This window comes from Emys orbicularis, chromosome 2, assembly GCF_028017835.1.
Source record: "Emys orbicularis isolate rEmyOrb1 chromosome 2, rEmyOrb1.hap1, whole genome shotgun sequence".
Lineage (NCBI taxonomy): Eukaryota > Metazoa > Chordata > Testudines > Emydidae > Emys > Emys orbicularis.
Window position 1 is genome coordinate 155,555,463 of NC_088684.1, and position 24,355 is coordinate 155,579,817.

The 24,355-nt window shown below is 42.7% G+C and overlaps 1 protein-coding gene across 1 annotated transcript in view; it reads left to right on the forward strand.

The window, feature by feature from the left end:
- Positions 1-24,355, forward strand: part of MARCHF11 (membrane associated ring-CH-type finger 11) — a 44,594-nt gene that overhangs the window by 16,161 nt on the left and 4,078 nt on the right. The window contains exon 3 of the mRNA XM_065398372.1: positions 19,753-19,945. Within this exon, the coding sequence (XP_065254444.1) occupies positions 19,753-19,945 (193 nt within the window). The remainder of the gene's footprint in view (positions 1-19,752; positions 19,946-24,355) is intronic.

Sequence of the window (24,355 nt, forward strand, 5' to 3'; positions counted from 1 at the left end):
AATGCATCATCTCGAAGAAGTTCACGAATCTGAGGACCAACAAAGACACCTTCCTTTATCTTAGCTTCACTTAACCTTGGAAATTTTCCACGGAGGTACTTGAAAGCTGCTTGTGTTTTGTTAATGGCCTTGACAAAGTTCTTCATCAGACCCAGCTTGAGATGTAAGGGTGGTAACAAAATCTTCCTTGATTCAACAAGTGGTGGATGCTGAACACTTTTCCTCCCAGGCTCCAATGACTGTCGGAGTGGCCAATCTTTCTTGATGTAGTGGGAATCTCTTGCACGACTATCCCATTCGCAGAGAAAACAGCAGTACTTTGTGTATCCAGTCTGCAGACCAAGCAAGAGAGCAACAATCTTCAAATCGCCACAAAGCTGCCACTGATGTTGGTCATAGTTTATGCACCTCAAAAGTTGTTCCATGTTGTCATAGGTTTCCTTCATATGGACTGCATGACCAACTGGAATTGATGGCAAAACATTGCCATTATGCAGTAAAACAGCTTTAAGACTCGTCTTCGATGAATCAATGAACAGTCTCCACTCATCTGGATCGTGAACGATGTTGAGGGCTGCCATCACACCATCGATGTTGTTGCAGGCTACAAGATCACCTTCCATGAAGAAGAATGGGACAAGATCCTTTTGACGGTCACGGAACATGGAAACCCTAACATCACCTGCCAGGAGATTCCACTGCTGTAGTCTGGAGCCCAACAGCTCTGCCTTACTCTTGGGTAGTTCCAAATCCCTGACAAGGTCATTCAGTTCACCTTGTGTTATGAGGTGTGGTTCAGAGGAGGAGGATGGGAGAAAATGTGGGTCCTGTGACATTGATGGTTCAGGACCAGAAGTTTCATCCTCTTCCTCTTCCTCGTCTGACTCAAGTGAGAATGATTCTGGTGCATCAGGAACCGGCAGTCCTTCTCCGTGGGGTACTGGGCGTATAGCTGATGGAATGTTTGGATAATGCACAGTCCACTTTTTCTTCTTTGACACACCTTTCCCAATTGGAGGCACCATGCAGAAGTAACAATTGCTGGTATGATCTGTTGGCTCTCTTCAAATCATTGGCACTGCAAAAGGCATAGATTTCCTTTTCCTGTTCAACCACTGGCGAAGATTTGTTGCACAAGTGTTGCAGCATATGTGTGGGGCCCACCTCTTGTCCTGATCTCCAATTTTGCAGCCAAAATAAAGGTGATAGGCTTTCTTAACCATAGTGGTTATACTGCGCTTTTGTGATGCAAAAGTCACTTCACCACAAACATAGCAGAAGTTATCTGCACTGTTCACACAAGTACGAGGCATCTCTGCTCACTTTGGCTAAACAGAAATGTGTCCCTTTGCAAAATCAAACACTGACAAATAAGAGAGCACGACACTGTATGATTTCTAGAGCTGATATAGGGCAATTTGTTCAGCAGAGTGATGTAAGCTTCGTTATGATTGCATCCTCCATGACTTCTAGGAATAACATGATGCAATTCATATCATGTATGACGCAATACCAGCTTCAGATTGCATCATTCATTGTTTTGCCTAAAAGCAAGTACTGTCCAAACCCAGTCATAGATTTATTCATAGATCCAGTCAAAGATGTATTTTAGTCATTTCTGGGTTAAATTGAGATCCCTTCTCTTTATAACTCACTTATCCTCCGCCATTCCCAAGTCAAGGGTCGTATATACTGACCCAATAGCATATCTTGAAAACTAGAGCCAATCAACAATTTTAAGCATCATTTTCGTTCTCAGTGACCCAGAATTAGTAAAGTTTGACTACATTTATTTCAGAAGCATTTTGGCTGTAAAGCAGTGTAAAACACAGAAGAAGCTTGTGTTTAAAAATACATATGCTTGCCAACATGTAATCTGTTTGGTCATTAAGTTAGCAACAAGTATATTGTACATTCTCTACATAGGAAATCATGCATATGGAACATTGTGACTGTTGCTATGCATCAGAGAAAGTGGGTTCTCTGAATGTTTAGTCATATTTTCCATTAAAAATAAAAGAAATTAAACATGTATTTCCAAAACATCTGTTGAGCTCACAAAAATGTTGGGTTCTTTTTTGCTTGCATAAGAATCTTACATGTATACAAGCAGGTTGCAAATTCTATTTTGCATAATGAATACTATGGTTAACATTTATTTGTTGGAACAATCTGGAACTGGCAATCAGAGCAGGGAAAAAGCCTTTATGTCTTCCAGTTGGTCTCTATTCAGCTTAGTCATAGTATTTAGAGGTGAACAGCAAATTGGCTTCATAAAAACTTTCCTCAGCTGTAGCAATACATGGCCAATGCCCACATAGCCAGGCTAAGAGGGAGATTTAACACAATGTTAAAAAATAATTTGCTTCTCCTTAGATCCAGTAACATGTCCAGTTGCCAGCACCTACTCTGACGTGACACATCAACATCCATTATGCTATAAGTTATCACAAAATCTCCCCTGAGCATATTGCTGCCTGTGGGTTAAAGGGGAGTCAGGTAGGTACTGCTTCTTCTTCGAGTGCTTGCTCATATCGATTCCAAGTAGGTGTGCGCGCGCTGCGTGCACGACCGTCGGAGAATTTTCTACCCTAGCAACACCCGGTGGGTCGGCTGTGGAGCCCCCTGGAGTGGCGCCTTCATGGCCCTGGATATATACCCCAGCCGACCCAGCGCCCCCTCAGTTCCTTCTTACCACCGTGACGGTCGTTGGAACTGTGGAGCGCAGCATAGCTGTTCTCCACTCTCCCTAGCTTACTCGTTAGTTCTTGTAAAATAGTAGTTGGTTATATTCTTTAGATTAGTAGTTTGTTGTTAATAGTTTGTAGAGTAGTTATAAATAGTTATAAATAGTTAGAGGTGGTTAAGGGGGCTATTATCCCCCCCTTTTTCCCCCGGCGCGCAGCCAGGCTCATGCCCAAGGCTCCTGGCTTTAAGCCGTGCGCGACCTGTGCTAAGCCTATGCCAACGGGAGACCCTCACGGCTCTTGTCTGAAGTGTTTAGGGGAGTCTCACCAGACGGACAAGTGTAAAATCTGCAAGGCTTTCAGGCCCAGGACCAAAAAGGAGCGGGACTTCAGACTTAAGCAGCTCCTTATGGAGGCAGCACTTAGCCCAGATCCTCCTTCGGCGTGCCAAGTTCCGGCACCGAGCGCCTCGGTGCACAGCGCCCCAGCGGCACCCTCCGGTACTGCACCGCGAGCAGACGTGGATAAGGCCCCACGGCACCGTCCTCCCTCAGCACCGCGTCCGCCGCAAGCCCCTCGGCACCGTTCCCTGTCTCCGGGACATAAAAGACCCCGCAAGACCCAGGACGCTGCCGTCCAACAGGCACCGGCTCCCCCCGTACCGGTGGTAGAGCTGTGTCCGGCTTCGGAGCGCCAGAGGGTGCAGGCATCGTCAACACCGTTGACTCCGGCGCCGGGTGTAGGGCCGTTGAGTCCGGTGCGGACTGGCTCACCGCCTCGTCCTGTGGTTGAGCCTTGTCTCCCTTCTACACCGGAGACTTTTGCAATGGCGAAAGACCTCATCACCCTCACAGAGCCGGCGCCGTCTCAGCCCGCGGCACCGCATGCCCTTCGTGCTGTGCAATCCAGGGGCAAGCCTGCCCTGATACGCCCTCCATCTCCGAGCGGGGACTTGCGGCACCGCTCCCGGTCTCGGAGCAGGTCCCGATGCCGCTCGCAGTCCCGGCACCGATCTTCATCTCGGCGCCGGTCGTACTCGTGGCCCAGATCTTCCTCTCAGCACCGGTCTACTTCTCGGCACCGACCTGAGCATCGGTACCGGTCGGAGTCCAGACGCAGTTCCCGGCACCGGTATGAGCGCCGCTCCCGTTCGCGAGGCCGCTCCCGGCACCGAGTCTACAGACGGTCTTCGTCTTCACGATCCAGATCTGGATCCCGGTACCGGCATGGCCATCGGCACCGTTCTCGATCCCGGTACCGCTCACCGGCACCGCACAGAGACCGCTCGCCTGTGGACCGGCACCGCTCGGCACCGTACCAGGACGAGCCCCTGCAACCACGCTCGGCACCACCCTGGCCCTCAAGATCGGCGTCTCGCTCGTCGGAAGGGGCCTCCCAATCAGCATACCCTGCTCAGGGTCAGGCTCCGGACGACTTGGGCCATTGGCAGGAGGGGGCAGAGGACCCTAGACAGGACCCTGCACATTGGTCTTTCTGGACCCCATGGGCGTATCACCAAGCTCAAGGGGCTCCACCAGCGGCCTCTCGCTCGGCACACTCTGAGCCCAGGGTTCCTGAGGCCACCATCTCCCGTCCTCCCCCAGGGGGCATGGAGGCTCCAGTGCCGACACCCACGCAGGCCCCAGACCCCGGTGCAGGGGATCCTGCACATCAGGGACCCTTGGAGCCGGACCCTCATATGGATCCTTTACCCCCTGAGGCGTCCTCCTCATCCTCCCCAGATGAGGCGGTGGCGGGTACAACAGCCTCAGGCCCACCTCCAATAGACCTCCGTGCCCACCAAGACTTGTTGCGTAGGGTGGCACAGAATATGGACCTACAGGCTGAGGAGATAGTGGAGGTGGAGGACCCAGTGGTGAGCATCCTCTCAGCTGATGCCCCATCCCGGGTGGCGTTGCCCATTATTCGTATGATCCAGGCTAACGCTAATACCATATGGCAAACCCCGGCCTCCATCCCTCCCACTGCTAGAGGTGTAGAGAGGAAGTACTTTGTCCCATCTAAAGACCATGAGTACCTCTATACACACCCTCCGCCGTGTTCACGGGTAGTCTCCTCAGTGAACGCAAGAGAGCGCCATGGTCAGCAGGCGGCAGCGCCCAAATCGAAGGATGCCAAACGCTTTGATTTCTTTGGGCGCAAGGTTTACTCAGCGGGGGGTCTGCAGCTCAGAGCCGCAAACCAACAGGCGCTCCTGAGTCGGTAGAATTACAACTCATGGAATTCCATGGGTAAATTTAAAGAGTTGGTCCCCCAGGACTCGAGGGAAGAGTTCGGGGCCCTAGTGGAGGAAGGTAAAAAGGTGGCTAGGACCTCCTTGCAGGCCTCCCTGGACATAGCGGACTCGGCCGCCAGGACACTAGCGTCTGGGATAGCCATGAGACGCGTCTCCTGGCTCCAGGTTTCGGGGTTACCGCCAGAACTGCAGCAGACCCTGCAAGATCTGCCGTTCGAGGCCCAGGGGTTGTTCTCGGACAAGACGGACTCTCGGTTGCAAAGCCTCAAGGACTCCAGAACCATCATGCGCTCCCTGGGGATACATGTCCCAGGACCCCAGCGCAGGCCCTTTAGGCCCCAGCCACAAAGGTTCTACCCTCCTCCTCCTCGTCCGAGACAGGACTTCCCCAGAAGGAGGGGGTGAGGTGGTAGACAGAGGTCGACCGGCCCCCCAACCCGGTCAGAACCAACGCCCTCCTAGACCACCTTCAGGACCTAGGCAAAACTTTTGAAGGTGCGCTCGAGGACGGCGTGCCAGCCACTACCCAGGATCCATTTCCTTTCTCTTGGGATCGCCTCTCCCGTTTCCACCGTGCTTGGTCCCTTATAACCTCGGACCGTTGGGTCCTTCGCACGGTGAAGAGGGGATACGCTCTCCAGTTTTCTTCATTCCCCCCTCCCACTCCCCCTCCCCATCCCTCTTCAGGGACCCTTCTCACGAGCATCTCCTTACACAGGAGGTTTTTGGGCTCCTCTCTATGGGGGCCATAGAGGAGGTTCCCCCAGAGTTAAGGGGCAGGGGGTTTTACTCCCGCTACTTCCTGATCCTCAAAGCAAAAGGGGGTCTGCGACCCATTTTAGACTTACGCGGTCTCAACAAATTCATAGTAAAGTTGAAGTTCCGCATGGTCTCCTTGGGGACCATCATCCCTTCCCTGGATCCTGGAGACTGGTACGCCGCCCTCGACATGAAGGACGCATATTTTCATATAGCAATCTACCCCCCACACAGGCGCTTCCTTCGATTTGTAGTAAACAATGTGCACTACCAATTTGCCGTCCTTCCCTTCGGCTTATCCGCGGCGCCGAGAGTGTTCACCAAATGTATGGCTGTCGTGGCAGCATACCTTCGTCGACAAAGGATACAGGTGTTCCCGTATCTAGACGACTGGCTGGTGCGCGGCCGCACCAGGGAGCGAGTTCAGGCCCACGTCCAGATAATACTACAAACATTCCACGAGTTAGGCATTCTACTCAATAAGGAAAAGTCCACTCTGGAGCCAACCCAGAGAATAGAGTTTATCGGGGCAGTTTTAGACTCCAGACTCGCCCGAGCTCTTCTGCCAGACACTCGGTTTCACACCATCACAAACATCATCCACGGACTCCAGGTCTTCCCGATCACCAGAATAAGGACGTACCTCGGCCTGTTGGGACACATGGCCTCTTGCACTTACGTAACCAGGCATGCCAGACTTAGCAAGGAGGAGCCCGGTCATCTCTCCTATGCCAAGAGGCCATTCGCCTGTGGGAGTTCTGCATTGCCCACTTGATACATCTCATGGCATCGTTCCTCCCTGGAGTCCAGAACACTCTAGCGGACTGTCTCAGCAGATCCTTCCAGATGCACGAGTGGTCGATTCGCCCGGATATCATCCATTCCATCTTCCAGAGGTGGGGATTTCCCCAGGTCGACCTGTTCGCCTCACGAGCCAACAGGAAGTGCCACGTGTTCTGCTCCCTCCAAGGGCGATCTCTGGGCTCCCTGTAGGACGCTTTCCTCCTATCGTGGAGAGACCAGCTGTTCTACGCTTTCCCTCCATTCCCACTGGTCCACAGGGTGCTGCTCAAGCTACGCAGAGACAAGGCACGTATGATTCTAGTCGCTCCAGCTTGGCCAAGACAGCACTGGTACACCACGCTTCTGGAGCTATCGACACAAACTCCGATCACGCTTCCCTTATGCCCAGACTTGATCTCTCAGGACCGACTGTCACCCCGACCTGCAATCGCTCCACCTTACAGCGTGGATGCTCCATGGCTGAATCGGACAGAGCTACGATGCTCACATCCCGTGCAACAGATTCTACTGGGAAGTAGAAAGCCCTCTACACGGACCACTTACTTAGCCAAGTGGAAACGGTTCTCCTGTTGGTGTGAGCAGCGGGCCACGCCCCCCTTGCAGGCGTCTATTCCTCTTATACTTGAATATCTCCTATCCCTAAAACAGCAGGGCTTGGCGATATCTTCGGTCAGGGTTCACCTGGCCGCTATATCGGCGTTCCACCCAGGAGAACTCGCTTCCTCGGTCTTCTCTAACCCGATGGTCGTCAGATTCCTCAAGGGCTTAGACCGGCTATACCCACAGCAACGCCAACCCGTTCTGGCGTGGGATCTTAACCTGGTTCTCCCCAAGCTCACAGGGCCCTCGTTCGAGCCATTGGCTACCTGCTCACTCCTTTACCTACCTTGGAAGACAGCCTTCCTTGTAGCCATCACTTCAGCAAGGCGTGTTTCTGAAATCAGGGCACTCACGTCTGAGCCTCCATACACAGTCTTCCATAAAGACAAGGTGCAGCTTCGCCCCCACCCTGCCTTTCTTCCCAAGGTGGTATCAGCTTTTCATGTGAACCAGGATATATTTCTCCTGGTCTTCCATCCTAAGCCGCATGCCACCAGTCAAGACCAGCGTATGCACTCCTTGGACGTACGCAGGGCCCTTGCTTTCTATATTGAGCGTACTAAACCGTTAAGGAAGACGACGCAACTCTTCGTTGCAGTGGCCGACCGGATGAAAGGCTTATCGGTCTCCTCACAACGTCTCTCCTCTTGGATCACGTCCTGCATTCGTGCTTGCTACGACCTGGCCGGTGTCCCGACGCCGCGCCTCACCGCCCACTCCACGAAGGCCCAAGCCTCCTCGACTGCCTTCCTGGCTCATGTCCCGATCCAGGACATTTGTAGAGTGGCGGTTTGGTCATCGGTACACACCTTCGCCGCTCACTATGCGCTTGTACAGCAGTCCAGAGACGATGCTGCATTCGGATCAGTGGTTTTGCACACAGCGATGTCTCACTCCGACCCCACCGCCTAGGTAAGGCTTGGTAGTCACCTAATTGGAATCGATATGAGCAAGCACTCGAAGAAGAAAAAACGGTTACTCACCTTTGTAACTGTTGTTCTTCGAGATGTTTTGCTCATATCTATTCCAAACCCGCCCCCCGTCCCCACTGTCGGAGTAGCCGGCAAGAAGGAACTGAGGGGGCGCTGGGTCGGCTGGGATATATATGCAGCGCCATGAAGGCGCCACTCCAGGGGCTCCACAGCCGACCCACCGGGTGTTGCTAGGGTAGAAAATTCTCCGACGATCGTGCACACGGCGCGCGCACACCTAATTGGAATGGATATGAGCAACACATCTCGAAGAACAACAGTTACAAAGGTGAGTAACCGTTTTTTTTTGTAGTACATTGTGTGGTTTTGCAGATTTTTAGGTATTCTAAATAATAATTGAAATAAAATAATCTTTAATATTTTGCAAAACTGCACAATATATTCAAAGAGATGCTTGTTTAACCTCCATAACATGGCTCTATGTCTGGTGGGGTTCTACGGTAGCTCTGAATTCTCCAGCATAGGAACAATGGAATTGTCATGCTGGATCAGACTAGTGGCTAACAGCTGGTATTTCAGAGGAAGATTCAAGAACCTTGCAGAAGGCACTTAGAAAATGTGTGACCCGATAATTCCATTTCTAACCTCCCAATAGGTAGAGGTTGGTTTATGTCCTGAAGCAAAAGAGTTTCTATCTATGCCAATTTTAAAAAATCCTTACAATCATAATTGTAGATATTCTTGTAATCCTTCTAAAACAATGCTTTTTTGAATCCTGCTAAACTCTTGGCCGCAGTGATATTTTGTAACGCTGAATTCCACAGGCTAGTTGTGTATCACATGAAAAAGTATTTCTTTTCAGTTTTAAATGTGTTCCATTCAATTTAATTGAATGTCTTCTTATACTTGTAGTAGGAGAATGGGCAGATATCAGTGCATAATCTACATTCACCATACCCTTATTTTTTATCATAACTTCTCATTCATTTCCTCTATTGCAAGTAATTCCAATCTTTTCACTCTCTCCTCATATAAGAGTTTTTCCATGCCTTTAACATAATTGAGATTACCTATCCCTGAACCCCTTTGCAATAGGGTGACCCAAACTGAAACGATTCCACATAAGTACATAATGTAGATAATGACAATGTAGTGTTTTCGGTATTACTCTTTATTCAATTCCTTATAAATCTTAACACTTTGCTTTTTTGATTACTGCTGCTGCCATACGTTTAATAAAGTGATATTTCAAAATGACTTGGGGCTGCTCGCAATGGTGTCCACCTCTTTTAAGTGGTTACAGTTAATTAAGAACCTAGTTAGGTGTATGAGTAGGTTAAGTTATTCCCTCCTGTGTGCATTATTTTGCATTTGTCAACATTGGACTTCATCTTCCATTTATCTAGCTTGCTTAAATCCCTCCAAGTTTCCTTCGTCTTCTCAGTCTTGAGGAACCTAAATAATTGTGTCACCTGAAAATTCTACCACCTTACTTAAACTTCAAAAACAGACTCCAACGAGAGACTGCTGAGCTGGAATTGATATGCAAACTAGATACAATCAATTTAGGATTGAATAAGGCCTGGGAATGGCTGAGCCATTACAAACATTGAATCTATCTCCCCTTGTAAGTATTCTCACACTTCTTATCAAACTGTCTGTACTGGACTATCTTGATTATCACTTCAAAAGTTTTTTTTCTCTTACTTAATTGGCCTCTCAGAGTTGGTAAGACAATTCCCACCTGTTCATGCTCTCTGTATGTGTGTATATATATCTCCTCAATATATGTTCCATTCTATATGCATCCGAAGAAGTGGGCTGTAGCCCACGAAAGCTTATGCTCTAATAAATTTGTTAGTCTCTAAGGTGCCACAAGTACTTCTGTTCTTTTTACCACCTTACTGTTCACCTCCAGATAATACATATGTTGAACACCACTTAACTTTGTCTTTGGCTCCCCATTATTAATCTTTTGCCGGGATGAAAATTGATTGTTTATTCCTATTCTTTGTTTTCTGTTTTAGTCAATTTCTGATCCATGACAGTACTTTTTCCTCTCACTTCCAAGGGAGAGTAGTAGTCTCTTGTGAAGTACTTTTCAAAGGCTTTTTGAAAGTTCACATAAATGTCAACTGCTTCTCTTTTGTCCACTATTTTATTGACACATTTAAAGAATGGTAAGAGCGTGTTAGATATGGTAAGATGTCCCTTCAGAGCAAAAGGCAGTGAGATGATGATCAATCTCACTTTACACTGATTTTACACCAAAGTAACTTCACTGACTTCAGAAATACCACTCCTGATTTACAGAGCGATAACTCAGAAGAATCAGGCCCAGTACATTTTGTGGGGCTTCAAGTTGCAAGTCCTGAGGAAAGAGTGAGAGATTTACAACATAGTTTTGGTGTTTTGCTTCTGTTCACCTGTCTATTGCCTAACATTCAGTACCTGTTGCTACAGTTGAGAAACTTTTGTAAAAACAATTTCCATGCATTCCTGTTTAAAGAACACCTGCAAAAGGATGGGTAGGTCCATCAATGGCTATTAGCCAAGATGGTCAGAGATGCAACCCAATGTTCAGAGCAACCCTAAACCTTTGACTGCCAGAAGCTGGCAGGGAAAGACAGGGATGGATCATTCCAACTGCCCTGTTCAGTACACTCCCCCTGAAGCTTGGGTATAGGCCACTGTCAGAGACATGACACTGGGTTAGATAGACCGTTGCTCTGACCCAATATGGCAGCTCTTATGTATATACTATATTGTGTTAAGTGAAAACCATATCACTTTCCTTCTCTAAGTTGTGACTCAGTTAATGCTGGATAGTTTAAATTTGTCATTTTAAAAACATGGGCCAGATTTGCAAATGGTGTAAATTAGCATCATTATTTTAAAGTAAATGTAGCTGATTTACAGCAGCTGAGGACCCTGCAACCAGGTGTGGCACTGCAGGTACACCCTGTCTTAGTTTCTCCAGTTTAGTTATCAATAAATTCAGTAAGTCTTTTATGTAGCAAACAGCACACCTTCACCTTCCCACCCTTCTGAGAGTCTCATTTGTTAAAAGGAAAGATCAACAGGAGCACAAGAAAGAGCTTCACCAAGGCTTCTTAGCAGGGAGGCAAACTCCATCTGAGTTTCAATCCCACAGTCCGGGCTCTTCGCTCACAAGGTACTGATCTTTGATTTGTTCCCTGGAGCCAGGACCTTCCTGCCAGCTGTAGCTCTTCTCTAGGTAGCATGCAGCTCCTTGCAAGCTACACCTACTACACAGCTATCTAGAAAAGCCCTCTCTAAGATGCTTTCCTTAGGATCCTCCTCTTTCTGGGCGTACCTCTTCTTTAACTGCATTCTGATAGCCTTTTATCAGGTCAGGTGCTCACTAGCCAACCAGATGCCAACCAGCCACCTCAGCAGTTAATTACTTACAGGTGAGCTGAGATGGGCTCATTCTTCGAATGAAGCCTATCACTGGCAGACTGGGCCTGGACTCCTCTTAAAGGGGACAGATATCCTATGAAAGGAAGTTATTTTGAAAAATAACCAGACTACTTAAATAGAAGAACAGTGTATCTGGGCTCAGAGATAGAGATATGACTTGCCACTGATGCACTAGTAAAACTCCCATATAATTCAAAGGGAGTTCTACATGAGGCTAAGGCCTTTGGTGGATTAGCAAAGCAAAATATCCAAATGGGTCTTCAAAAACATTAATGTAAATGTAGGGGAAAATGTGATTTGTTTTCAAAGAAAAGCAGGAAGAATGTTATAGTACAATCTCCATGCGGATTAGTGTAACAGTGTCTCTAATGAATATAAGGAACCCAAGTCCCCAATGCCTTTTACTTTGTGTAGTCTTATATACCTGGCTAAGTGGGTGTAAAATGCTACAAAATCAGAATTTTGCACTTGCACATTGTTTTCTCTATAAGGGCTATGTCTACAATGGAGATATTAGCCAAAGTGAAGTAGCTGCATGAGTGCAGTCTAGTAGTGTAGAATCTGTGCAAACATGTAAATTGTGGATTGCACTGGCACAATTTACCCAACAACCCTCTCCCATGGTTTCTAACATGGATTGGAATGCTCTTATTCAAAGATTTTGACATGGCAAATATTTTTCTGGCTAAACCAAAAATTAGACTTAAATAGTTAGCAGACAGGTTTAATAACGTTCAGAGACTATAAATGATTTTATATATAGTTAATATATAGAGTTACATTTAAAGATGATTTCTCTTCAAGAAATATTTATTTTTCAGGGTGTCTTTCTCCACCTTCTTCACATATGTCTATATTGAAAAAAGCATCTTTAAAATTTTTGATTTGCTGACTATACATTCCCTAATTAGAAAGGTCATTTTAGCAAAGTGCTCTGTAAGTTAAAAAAAATCTAGAGATAAAGGGAACAATTTATGTTCATGTTTCATAACACCTTATTTAGGCAAGTTACCAAATTAAGAAAATGAGAAGTATTTGTTGCAAATAATGGTTTAAATTAGAATTACATTTTTCATTTCAATAACTAAATTAATTCGATTTTGAATGTTAAATCAGTTTATAAAATGCTTAGTGCAGCCTCTCAACATTAACTCCCATTAAAAGATTGAGACAAACAGCAACAATTACACTGAAAAAAACTTGCTGATGGTAAGTAATTCATGTGATGTTTCAGTCACTTAATCTTTTAACAGCATGCAACATGGTGTGTAGTAAAGAGCTATAAATAATCATAGCCAATTAGACAAAGCTTAAATAGTTTTTGATTCCATAAAATGAGTCTTGTTCTTATGACAAAAAGACTTCAGTTGCTTAGCTAGTGGCTGCCTACAAGAAGGGGCTTAGTCATATGAAATTACTATAACTATGTATTTCAGATAAGTTTCAGAAAAACAAACTTTCATGCTAGTTGTGCTTTGTGATTGGTGGAAATAGACTTTCTGTAGTGCATATTTATGAAATTTCATTTCTGTGAGAACGTATTCCAGTGTGTAATAACAAAGAATGCTGATGCAGAAGGGTCATTTTTGTATTAAACTAAAACAAGTATTTTGCTACCAGAAGTTACTATACCTACTTCTAAATACTATCAGTTCACAATAACTGGTTACTAACTAAAAGCTGACAAATAAACAGAACCACTGGAAATCTTATGTCTGGATAAAAGTTTTCATTTGGAGATTTTTGGGGTCCTTTCACAATTTTGGCTGAAGTATTCAAAAATTTTTACTATGCAGGGAAATACAAAATTTGGGCCCTACACTACAAACTTTTCACACATGCAACTCACAAAACAGAATCTCTATGTACAGAGCTTTCAAAACTAGACTCCATATGAGAGAAGTTAGTATGGTATTTACAGCTTTTGCACTTCTGTAATGCAAAGCTTTTGATTTTGTGGGCAGGATCGTATACTGGATTGTATCCAGTTCTATACTGGATCTTGCAAGGACAATGAAGTGCCAGCTTGGACTCAAGTATCTATTCATTAAAAAAATACGCCCATTTTAAAATTCGAGAGGGAAATTTCTCTAAGATTGAACATGACAAATTGGTAGAAGGCAGTTTCTTCAACTGGGCTGATGGAAAATGATAAAATGCTATTGTATTAGAGTGTAAAAATGAGTACTGTGATATTACAATCAGTTTTCTAGCCAAATCATCCATCTGTCCAATAGGGGCAGACACCATTGGCTTTTTTAAAAAATGCCATGTGGCAGGATTTTTTAGTTGCAGATAGACATCTGTCTATCTAATTAATTATATTTCTAAGGTACCTATCAGTGTATCATCTAAGCACTGAGTTGTGGGTCTACCACACTTTTGAAATGGATGAACCGCATCCCCTCTTAAGCTAGCACATTAAGAAAACAGTGTAGCTGCAGCAGCATGAGTGATGGGAGGGGCTAGCTGTCCTGAGTAGGTATCCATCCAAGACCATAGGCAAGTACTTGGGCCTCTAACTCCTCTTCCCACTCGCACTACACCATCTATACTATTTTTAACAAGCTAGGTAGATCAGAACTAGCACAGGTATGTCTCCTCAAGCTGGAAAACACATCCCCAGCTCAAAGTGTAGACATACCCAAACAGTAGCTACATTAAACATTAAGGCTACTTCCCCCATCCAAACTCTTGAACACCAGTTAGTCTGCTGATACTAAGATTTAAATAAAAATCTCAGCTAGCAACAGAGAACTTAAAAATTATGCATTCCCTATTCTTCCTTTTCCAGGATAGGTTGTCCATTTGCTTACTATTTCACTAAACGTGACTTTCCTACCACATCATTTCCAATGTCAAAAAGGAATTGTGCCCACAGACAAGTATCTGTTTAGATTAACTCCTAGTAAATTTAGGATAGATTGCTGTGAAGCTACGGGGCTAGATCCCCATCTGGTATAAACCAGCAAATTATGACAATGGTAGTGAGCTGTGGATCTGGTCATAATCCAGTCTCCTGAGATCAAAGATCAAAAGGCAATTAGTCAGCTAATTCTCTTCAGTACCCTAATTCCCACAGGTCTACTGAATGGAAGCCAATCCAGTCTTGAATTATGTCTACCTTCATTAGTAACCACACTAAACCATAAATGGAGAACTTGAGCCATTTTTAATTCAAATAATATATTCGTTTATCTTTTAAATGCTAAATAAATGCTCAGTGAAATATTGTAGGGAAATTCTAAAGTATTTCTAATGTGAACAGTTTCCATTTTTAAAAGTATTAAAATGCAGCAAAATGCATCAGTTGAATGAATTACAAAAATGGTTAAGCATAGTTCCTAATGTGTTTTTGATAGATCTGCAAGATTTTATACCTGTCTACATTTTCATTTCAGTAAATACACTGAGAAGTGGCTTTTCTTTAAAGCTTGTGTAAAGATAGATTACTAGAAACAATGGCACAAAGTAATATATATATATGATTTTTGTCCAATAAGTTTAACTCCCAATGACTTCAATGGATTTTACACTGGCATAGCTAAAAATAAAGTTACACCAGTTGTAGAATTCTTAGATGGGAGGCAAAAAGTCTAAATAGAATGTCAAAATTTTATGTTGATTTCTTTTGACTTTTATCATAGTGTCCCTTAAATGCAAGCTGTCCTCCCTTATATCCTTACGTACAAAAACAACCCCTAGGTAGATAACATTTTTGTTGCCATAAGTTACACAGTATAATATGTACAATTCTTTCCTGGCTCCCAACATCCACATAATTGTCAATGAAAAAATATTGTGCAGAAGATGGTTAAATATCCTTTTTTGTTCTTACAATATTACACTGGCCTTCTACATAAATTATTGCAGAAACCAGTGTTGCTGTAACGTACTCCCAACCATTTTATATACAGAATGAGTAGAGATTTAAATATCTTCATGCACGGCCAAATAATATATGCACGTTAGTCACTGTGGGCTAGGTCTGCAAATGGACTTGGGCATTGCAACACTGAAACACCTAACTCTTAGACACCCTGCTGCCCAGTGAAATTCTCAGTTAAATGTCCAGGCATCCTACACAATACATGGGGAAGAGTTGGGTACCCAAGAAAGGCAACTGAGCAGGGATTCACCTAAGCTAGCCCACAGGAAATGCTGTGGAGAGGGATAGAACTTAAACCCTGCACCTCAAAGGCACTTCCCTCCACCTAAGATTCACAGCAATGTTACCTCTCTTGGAATTAGGTAACAAAGCCAGGTCAGTCATTTCTAACAACACTAAACCCAAAAATCCTGTCATAATTGGCCTGCCTACAAGCATGACAGGATTCTGAACTCACCCGGCCTTTGGTCTTCCATCTCCAGGCTCCAAAAGTACAAGTCTGGTTGTGGTAGACTAAGCCCTCCAACTGAATCGGTAGAAGTCCAACCCTTCCAGGGCTATCAAAGATCAAAAGGCAAACCAAACACAAATGAACCAACACAAGGTCATGGCAGGACACTTCCTTCAGACAGCTGCTGATAGGCCATAGCCCAGTTTGGCACTTGCAGGCAAGTCTCTAGTAATAGTCCCAAAATACTGTTTCAGACTCAAGCTCTCCATTGTCTTGGCAAGGGCTTCAAAATGCAGTTACCCAAGCAGCTCCTGCCTTCAGCCAGGCACTTTAGGGCTGAAGAGCAAAGGTCTGTTTCCCTTCCAGATCTCCCATTAGCTGAGCTTCTGTCTTTTATATCTTCTCTCCAAGCCTGACATGCCTTGCAGGTGTGGTGGGGCAGGGCTGCTTGAGGCCAGAGAAGTTCATTAACCCTCACCTTCTTGGTATAGGGTTTGTGCACCCCATCACAGACCCCCTTCCCCCACTCCATTACAGCTGATAGCCCAGTAATTAGGGTACTCATCTGGGATGTAGGAGATCTGTTTTCAAATCCCTGTTCTGCCTGAATTGGAGAAGGAACTTAACCTCAGTTCTTGTATCTTCCAGATGAGTGCTTTAACTTCTGGATTATAGAATAATTTTTATTCTCTTTCTGGCCCAATGAATATTTCATTAGTTATACAAAGTGGAACTACTTCAACAAGAGAGATTGAAAGAGGTCCATGCAGAATAGCTGGGTGGTTAGTGCACTCACCTGGGCGACATGGGTCTAAGTCCCTGCTCCAAATCAAGCAGCGCACCTTTTGAATTCTGGGTCTCCCACCTCCCAGGTGAGTGCTCTTACCACAGGGCTGATGGAGATAGTGGGACTTGCTCTCTCTATCCCCCAGCTGTCTTTGGTGTGGTAGGCATGCTAAGAGTATGGCAACCAGATCAGCTCGTGCAGGTGTAATAGGCAAGGGAACACCTAGTTTGTGAATCTCAGAAGGGATTAGACATGAGCTGGAATGCTGAGCAGCTCAGCGGCATCAGGATTTAGGTGCTATTGCACATGCCTACCGGCAGAAATTCTGGCACGTAGGGAACTTTACTGGTGGAAACTTAGGTCCCTAAGACCCGTCCAAGGATTTGTATCTCACACCTACATTTCTGCTTTCAAAAGCAAAGAGTAGATAAAGGGGTACCAGCCATCCTGGAAATGAAGATTGCCAATTATCAAAAGATATTGGCAAAATACAATTTACTCACTTATGAAAAGCAATTGTCCCTGCCTCTTTCCCGGTTATGAATGTCATCCTTAATCCAAATGGGAACCATTGATGTAGTCCCTCAATAATTCAGGGGGAGGAGTAGAGTCCTCTTGTTAAGGATCCTTCCCCACTTTAAACTTTAGGGTACAGATGTGGGGGCCTGCATGAAAACTTCTAAGCTTAACTACCAGCTTAGATCTGGTTCGCTGCCACCACTTTCAATGTGCTAATTCCCTTCCCTGGGTAGCCTTGAGAGAGACTTCACCAATTCCCTGGTGAATACAGATCCAAACCCCTTGGATCTTAAAACAAGGAGAAATTAACCATCCCTCCTCCTTTCCCCCACCAACTCCTGGTGGATCAAGATCCAACCCCCTTGGATCTAAAAACAAGGAAAAATCAATCAGGTTCTTAAAAAGAAGGCTTTTAATTAAAGAAAAAGGTAAAAATCATCTCTGTAAAATCAGGATGGAAAATAACTTTACAGGGTAATCAAACTTAAAGAGCCCAGAGGACCCCCCTCTAGCCTTAGGTTCAAAGTTACAGCAAACAGAGGTAAATACCCTAGTAAAAGGTACATTTACAAGTTGAGAAAACAAAGATAAAACTACCACGCCTTGCCTGGCTGTACTTACAAGTTTGAAATATGAGAGACTTGTTCAGAAAGATTTGGAGAGCATGGATTGATGTCTGGTCCCTCTTAGTCCCAAGAGCGAAACTCCCCCCAAAAACAAAGAGCACAAACAAAAGCCTTTCCCCTACCAAGATTTGAAAGTATCTTGTCCCCTTATTGGTCCTTTGGGTCAGGTGTCAGCCAGGTTACCCGAGCTTCTTAACCCTTTACAGGTAAAAGGATTTTGGAGTCTCTGGCCAGGAGGGATTTTATAGTATTGTACACAGGAGGGCTGTTACCCTTCCCTTTATAGTTATGACACCTGTAATCTTTGTCCCAAACCAAACACTTGTATTCTCTCTCCCCTCCAGAGTGAAAACCTTTAATGATGATATCTTAAAAAAAATTATAACAGGCAATTAATTTTCTTTTAAATTAAACAACAAAACCCCAAACCAAAGACAAGCTCATATGACCACAAGTTTATTGAAAAAGGAACCTCAAACTTGCCAAAATTGCACTGTGAAGGTTTTGTTTATTTATCAGTTTATCACTAACCTTTTCCACATATTCTAAACAATTTAATCAGAATCATAGAATATTAGGGTTGGAAGAGACCTCAGGAGGTCATCTAGTCCAATCCCCTGCTCAACACCAACTAAATCATCCCAGCCAAGGCTTTGTCAAGCCAGGCTGTAAAAACCTCTAAGGATGGAGATTCCACTTCCTCTCTAGGTAACCCATTCCAGTGCTTCACCACCCTCCTAGTGAAATAGTGTTTCCTAATATCCAACCTAGACCTCCCCCACTGCAACTTGAGACCATTGCTTCTTGTTCTGTCATCTGCCACCACTGAGAACAGCCTAGCTCCATCCTTTTTGGAACCCCCCTTCAGGTAGTTGAAGGCTGCTATCAAATCCCCCCCCCACACTCTTCTCTTATCCAGACTAAATAACCCCAGTTCCCTCAGCCTGTCCTCGTGCCCCAGACCCGTAATCATTTTTGTTGCCCTCTGCTGGACTCTCTCCAATTTTTCCACATCCCTTCTGTAGTGGGGGGACCAAAACTGGACGCAATACTCCAGATGTAGCCTCACCAGTGCCGAATAGAGGGGAATAATCACTTCCCTCGATCTGCTGGCAATGCTCCTACTAATTCTTAACAATTATGTGACTCATGAAAATTAATTTTTATTATATTTAAGAGTTTTGTTTTGATTTCTAACATTTAGCACAAAGTTATTCTTGTTCTGTCTCACTTTGGTAAATGTGAGAAGAGAAGAACAGAAATGTCTAACTGATAGCATTACAGAGCATAAAACTGCCAAAGGTGCTATATGGCTGTAGCTGAGAAGTATGAAATGATTTTGCTATTGAATACATGACCCTAATAAAATCCAAATATAGTTCTACAGATTTTAAATACTGATAAAATGTATTGTATATATATAGTACCTTAGTTGTAGGAAACAAACCATTCCTTCATAATATGCCACTTGTGACTGGATTTACCATTAGGCCATCTTCTGCAAATCCATCCTCTTGCTATAAGGTTTATTTTAAACAATTTTTGCCTGTGAAGTTTATTACTTGGACTCCCATTCTGTATGAAGCCCACTAAGGTACACAGCCTTTCGCTGGTCTGTGATCTAAGGCTTTGATATTGTCCTTCCCATGGTGTCTTGATGCTACTCATTATATAGATGTGAAAGGCAAGCTGCATTTCCCGATGCTGAATATTTTTGTCCTATGTATTCATAGCAGGATTGAAATAAATGTAAATCTTCCAAAGTACATTTCTAGATGGTGATATGGACAACATTAAAAAAACTTTAACATAAGCAATTTCTATACTACTGGTCTGTCTTTTTTCCTTCATAAATTGTAGTGTCAAGAATATTAGGAAAGATCTATGAAGATTTGTATGAATATTAAAATGATTTCTGGTTTCAGGAGAAAACTGGAGTTGAATGTAAGTTTTCAAAAAGTAATATTTTATCTTACACTACTTTGTTTCTCTTCTAGTGGCAAAGCATTACAATAACACTGGTTGAGAAAGTGCAGATGATTGCTGTAATCCTAGGATCTCTGTTCTTAGTAGCAAGTGTGACTTGGCTTCTATGGTCAGCCTTCAGCCCCTATGCAGTATGGCAAAGAAAGGACATCCTTTTTCAAATCTGCTATGGAATGTATGGTTTTATGGATCTAGTGTGCATAGGTAAGCTCAAAACATTAATCAGTACAGATTGTGGTTTAAGAGTATAACTATGGGTCAAACTTCCTTAGCTCTTCAATTCTCTACTTATTTATTCTTAGATGACATATTTAGCAAACACTTGACTTTTATAAAAGTAGAGACACTGTGAGAGAGGAACCAAACAAAAACTCAACCCTCAGACTGATCAAATCACTTTCCCTAAATGTTAAATTCCCAGAATCACAATCAGTTTTGCTTACTTTGAAATTTAAAAGGATAGTAAAGTGTAGGAGGGTCAATAGGTGAAATTATAACAAAGATTTGATGAAAAGAACTAACGATAGTTCTGTTCTCTCAAATCTTCCTTTGTTGCTAAGCAGAGTTAGTTATATATGTCAAGGATAGAATAGGTCCCTGAAGGATTTTCTCGTAGAACTACATATCTAGAACTACACTGAACAGAGTTGTGTGAATCACTATGCTAGAAATAGAGTATAATGGATAGGCTGCACTGCTGCAGTGAGATGAAGGAACTAATTCAAGAGTTCTGTTGATATCTAAACAGATAAAAAACACTATATAAGTGCTAAGTATTTTAATTTATTAATTATACTATGAAAGCAGACCTCAAGTGGTTTATGATGCCATCAGAACTCTTAAAGAGTGAAGATGCAACTTTCTGAAAGCTTTTGTGTGTGTGTGTGTGTGTGTGTGTGTGTGTACGTACTTCCTTTAATATATTGATCCCCAAATGTCTAAATAAAAACTTTTAAATAGTTAGTAAAGCAACTATGAGCTGAATGTGAAAGAGGTTACACTAAAGTAAAAATAAAGGAATTTTAGTCACTCTTAGAGTAAGTAAGGCATAGTAATTTGAACTAAGGTTCCCAGAATATTTATATCAATAAGATGATGAAATGCTGTATAATGCTTTTAATTAAAAAAAAATCTCAAAATGCTTTGCAAATGTCGCTGTTAACTCAATTTTATATATGCCTCTTATTATACCATGTAAACATTATCATACAGGTCAGTTGATAACATAGTTATTTGAAACTAATTGTGTTAATTGAATTTTTTCACTGGTTTAATTTGTTACAAAAAATCAAACTCTTATCAGTTCAAAATTTATTGCTTAGTATCTGTAGACAGATAAAAATACATTAGTGTATTTATAGAACTAAATGTATCAATGGAACAGGGTTGTGGCTGTACTAATGAGGAAATTCAATTCTAAGAAAGGATTGCTAAGAGTTATAAAGTAGTCACTGAAATGTCCAATGTAAATTTTCACATCTAGATTTAAAACAATATACATTAGTGTTACTTGGAAACTTGCCAGTGGCCTTAGATATCTAAATATATGCATATAACTACAGTCTTATAATTAATACTAATAGCATTAATTAGCATCTCTATCTACATTTTGTAACTATAGTTTCCTTACTTGAACATTAACTTTTAATTAATGGTAAGCTTAGTATGTAGGGGTTTTTTTAACAATTATGTTACCTAATAACTTTAAATTACTAAACTTGTGTCTAGGAATTAAGAAATAACTGGTTAACTGGTTTGGTAATTGTGCAGCATTTTTGTACTTCTGATCAGCTCAGACCATTCAAGTTCAATATACTTTCAAGTAAGCTTCTGCAGCCTATTGTATTTTAAACATGTGCATCCAAGACCACTTATAATTTTTTTAAATATCTATTAGCATCTCCAACTTTACTCTGTGTTAGGGGTATCTGTTATTGTGACTTCTATAGGATAAAGGACTTTAATCTGAGTAATTGTTTTAACTGAAAATATTTGAATTACATTCCTTAGAATACAAATGTTTAGGTTTCTGAATGATCTAAAAAAGCCACAAGACAATCTGGTGACAGATATAACTTTCCAATAGCAGTTCAGTGGGCAATGATTTTATTACATTAAAAAGTTTTTGTCTTACTCTTTAATTCTTACCAATTAGCTCTAAATTATGTAAACGGACTAACAAGTAGTGTATGCTATACTCTGTTCCTCACACACTATGACCTGTGCAGTGTTGATGCAGCCAACAGAAGTGTTATGAAGCACAAGTCTAAAAGTTAAGTGCCCCACCCCTTTATCTGTGATCATCCTGCAATAAATTCCCTGTAGATGGGTCCCTGCACCCATGAAAAGCCTCACTGATTTCAGTGGGGATTTGCATAGGCACAAGGGTGCGCTCATGGATAGTTAATTTCAGGGTCAGGGCCTGAGTTGTTAACTCCATGACCAAAGACCTATTCCAGTTGTCTAAAGTCATGTACATCTATGGCTCTGCATAAACAATAAAATATTTTCAGCCACATGAGAAATGTAAATATCTGTACTGCTTTTATAATTTTGAAATGAAGTTTAATAATTGGCTAGTGAGAACTGCACAGTTATATTAAAAACCTGCACATTTAGAAACTTTAACAGATTATTTTTAGTATTTTTCCATTAAATCTTATTTCATTGTATCAATCCACACTCCTATCCAGTAAGTAATATTAAAAAATGTCTCATACATTTTAATCTGCCAGCCTTGTCATTCATTTGTACCAAGAGAAAACTGTCAAAGCTTACAGCTCACCAATATGCCACCCAATAAATAACTTGAGTGGATTCTCTGTTCAGTTCCATTTGCAGCCTATCCAGTTTTACTGGAAGTCCACTTTTGTAACATTTAACAAAGAATAAAGTTGCCTTGTATTACAAGACTATTCTTACTCTCTATGCACAGGACAGGTCTATCAACATCAATTTAACTTACACATTTTAACATGAAGGTGAAATTTGTGTCCGTTGTTCCCTTCATCGTCTTTTGATCTTCCCTGGAAATTCTGGGTCCCTCCTTACAGCATCCCCTTCTAGTCACATCAGTGTCAAATATGGCAATTCTCTATGCAATTCTGCATCTGAACTGGGCATGAAGTTGTTCTCACAGGAAAACTTCCAAAGCATGCAAGATTTGCAGAGAAGTCTTTCACATTTGAACTAAATGGAACTGTGACCAGTCAAAGTTGTACACATTGATATTGCCAGAGATTAGTGCGTCCCTGTTGGGATTATCAGAGAGAGAGAGAGAGAGAGTGCTCAAGGTGTTTACATTAAAGGAATTTAGGATTCAAAAACTTTAAGGATTCCTTAAGGAATAGTACATTAGCTTCCCACTCTTCCATTGCTTGGACCTGGCTGCTCTCCTTCATCACATTGCCTCCACATAGTCACACTATTGGAGAAGAATGACTAAGCCGTGGTAATGGAACCTTTTTGAAGTAGTAAGTTGTCAGTTAGTGTGTGTACAATTCCCCCACTCTAACATTCTATAGACCAATGGTATAAATAACCTCTCCCTCTAACTGTACTGCAGTATCTTTCTACTCACCAACTCTTTTCCTTCATGTTAAACAAATCTAGTTGTAAGTGGCTTTTGAAATAGTTGTATTGTTAAAGTTAGATTTATTTATATTTCATGTTAATTGTTTGATCAATTCACACATTTTTGTGGGCCCATCTAAACAATAGTTTTAAGGGGTTTTCCTTTTGTCCTGTGATGGTCCCTACTTGAGACAGGCAATTTATTCCATAGGGAAGAGCATTTAGCTAAAAGTTGTCATGCCTGCAAGGCCAACTCAAAAAGGGCCCACAAGGACTAAGACTTTGCTCCAGAACCTGCTCCTCCAAGAGGCACGATTCTGGGAGACCGTCTTCTGGAAGATGTCCTCCGGCATGAGTAGCATGGCAACTAGAGCTGGACAAAATATTTCAGCTTAAATGTTTTACAGCAAAAAAATGCAGATTTAGTGATGCTGAAATATTTCATGTTTTTGTGTCAATTTTGCTGAATTCTTTAAGTAAAAAAAGTCTTAAAAATTCTGAAAAAAATCATTTCAACATTTTTAAAGTGAATGTTTTGCTTTTTGGTTCAAAAAGTACTTTCAAAATTTGCCTTAACTTTATTTTAAAAAATCAAAGCATTTAGAAATGATCAAAATCAAAATGAAACATTTTGTTCAACCTGAAATGAATTGTAGACTTTTTGCTTTGCCAACCATTTTGGAAAATCCATTAATCATACCGTTTTTGTGGCGACAAAGCCAGTTTTGGTGCTGGAGCCTGATGCCCAATCACAGGTTGAAAAGGATTGTCTTCTTGTAAAGGTGTTTGCAGGGACTTTTGAAATTTGTTCCACGGGCTCAGGATCCAGATTCTTTGTATGGAGCCAAGGAAAGATCTTACAGTGGTACTATTTCTGAAAGACATCATAATAATAAGAAAAGATGCTCCTACTGTTGGATCTGGCCAGATTGCACTGCAATCAGTTTGCTTAAATCTTAGAGATCCTGAGGATATGGCTTTCTTGGATCCTGCCAGGTCAGATCCATCTGGCCAAAGCTCTAGGAACTCAATCCTCCAGGA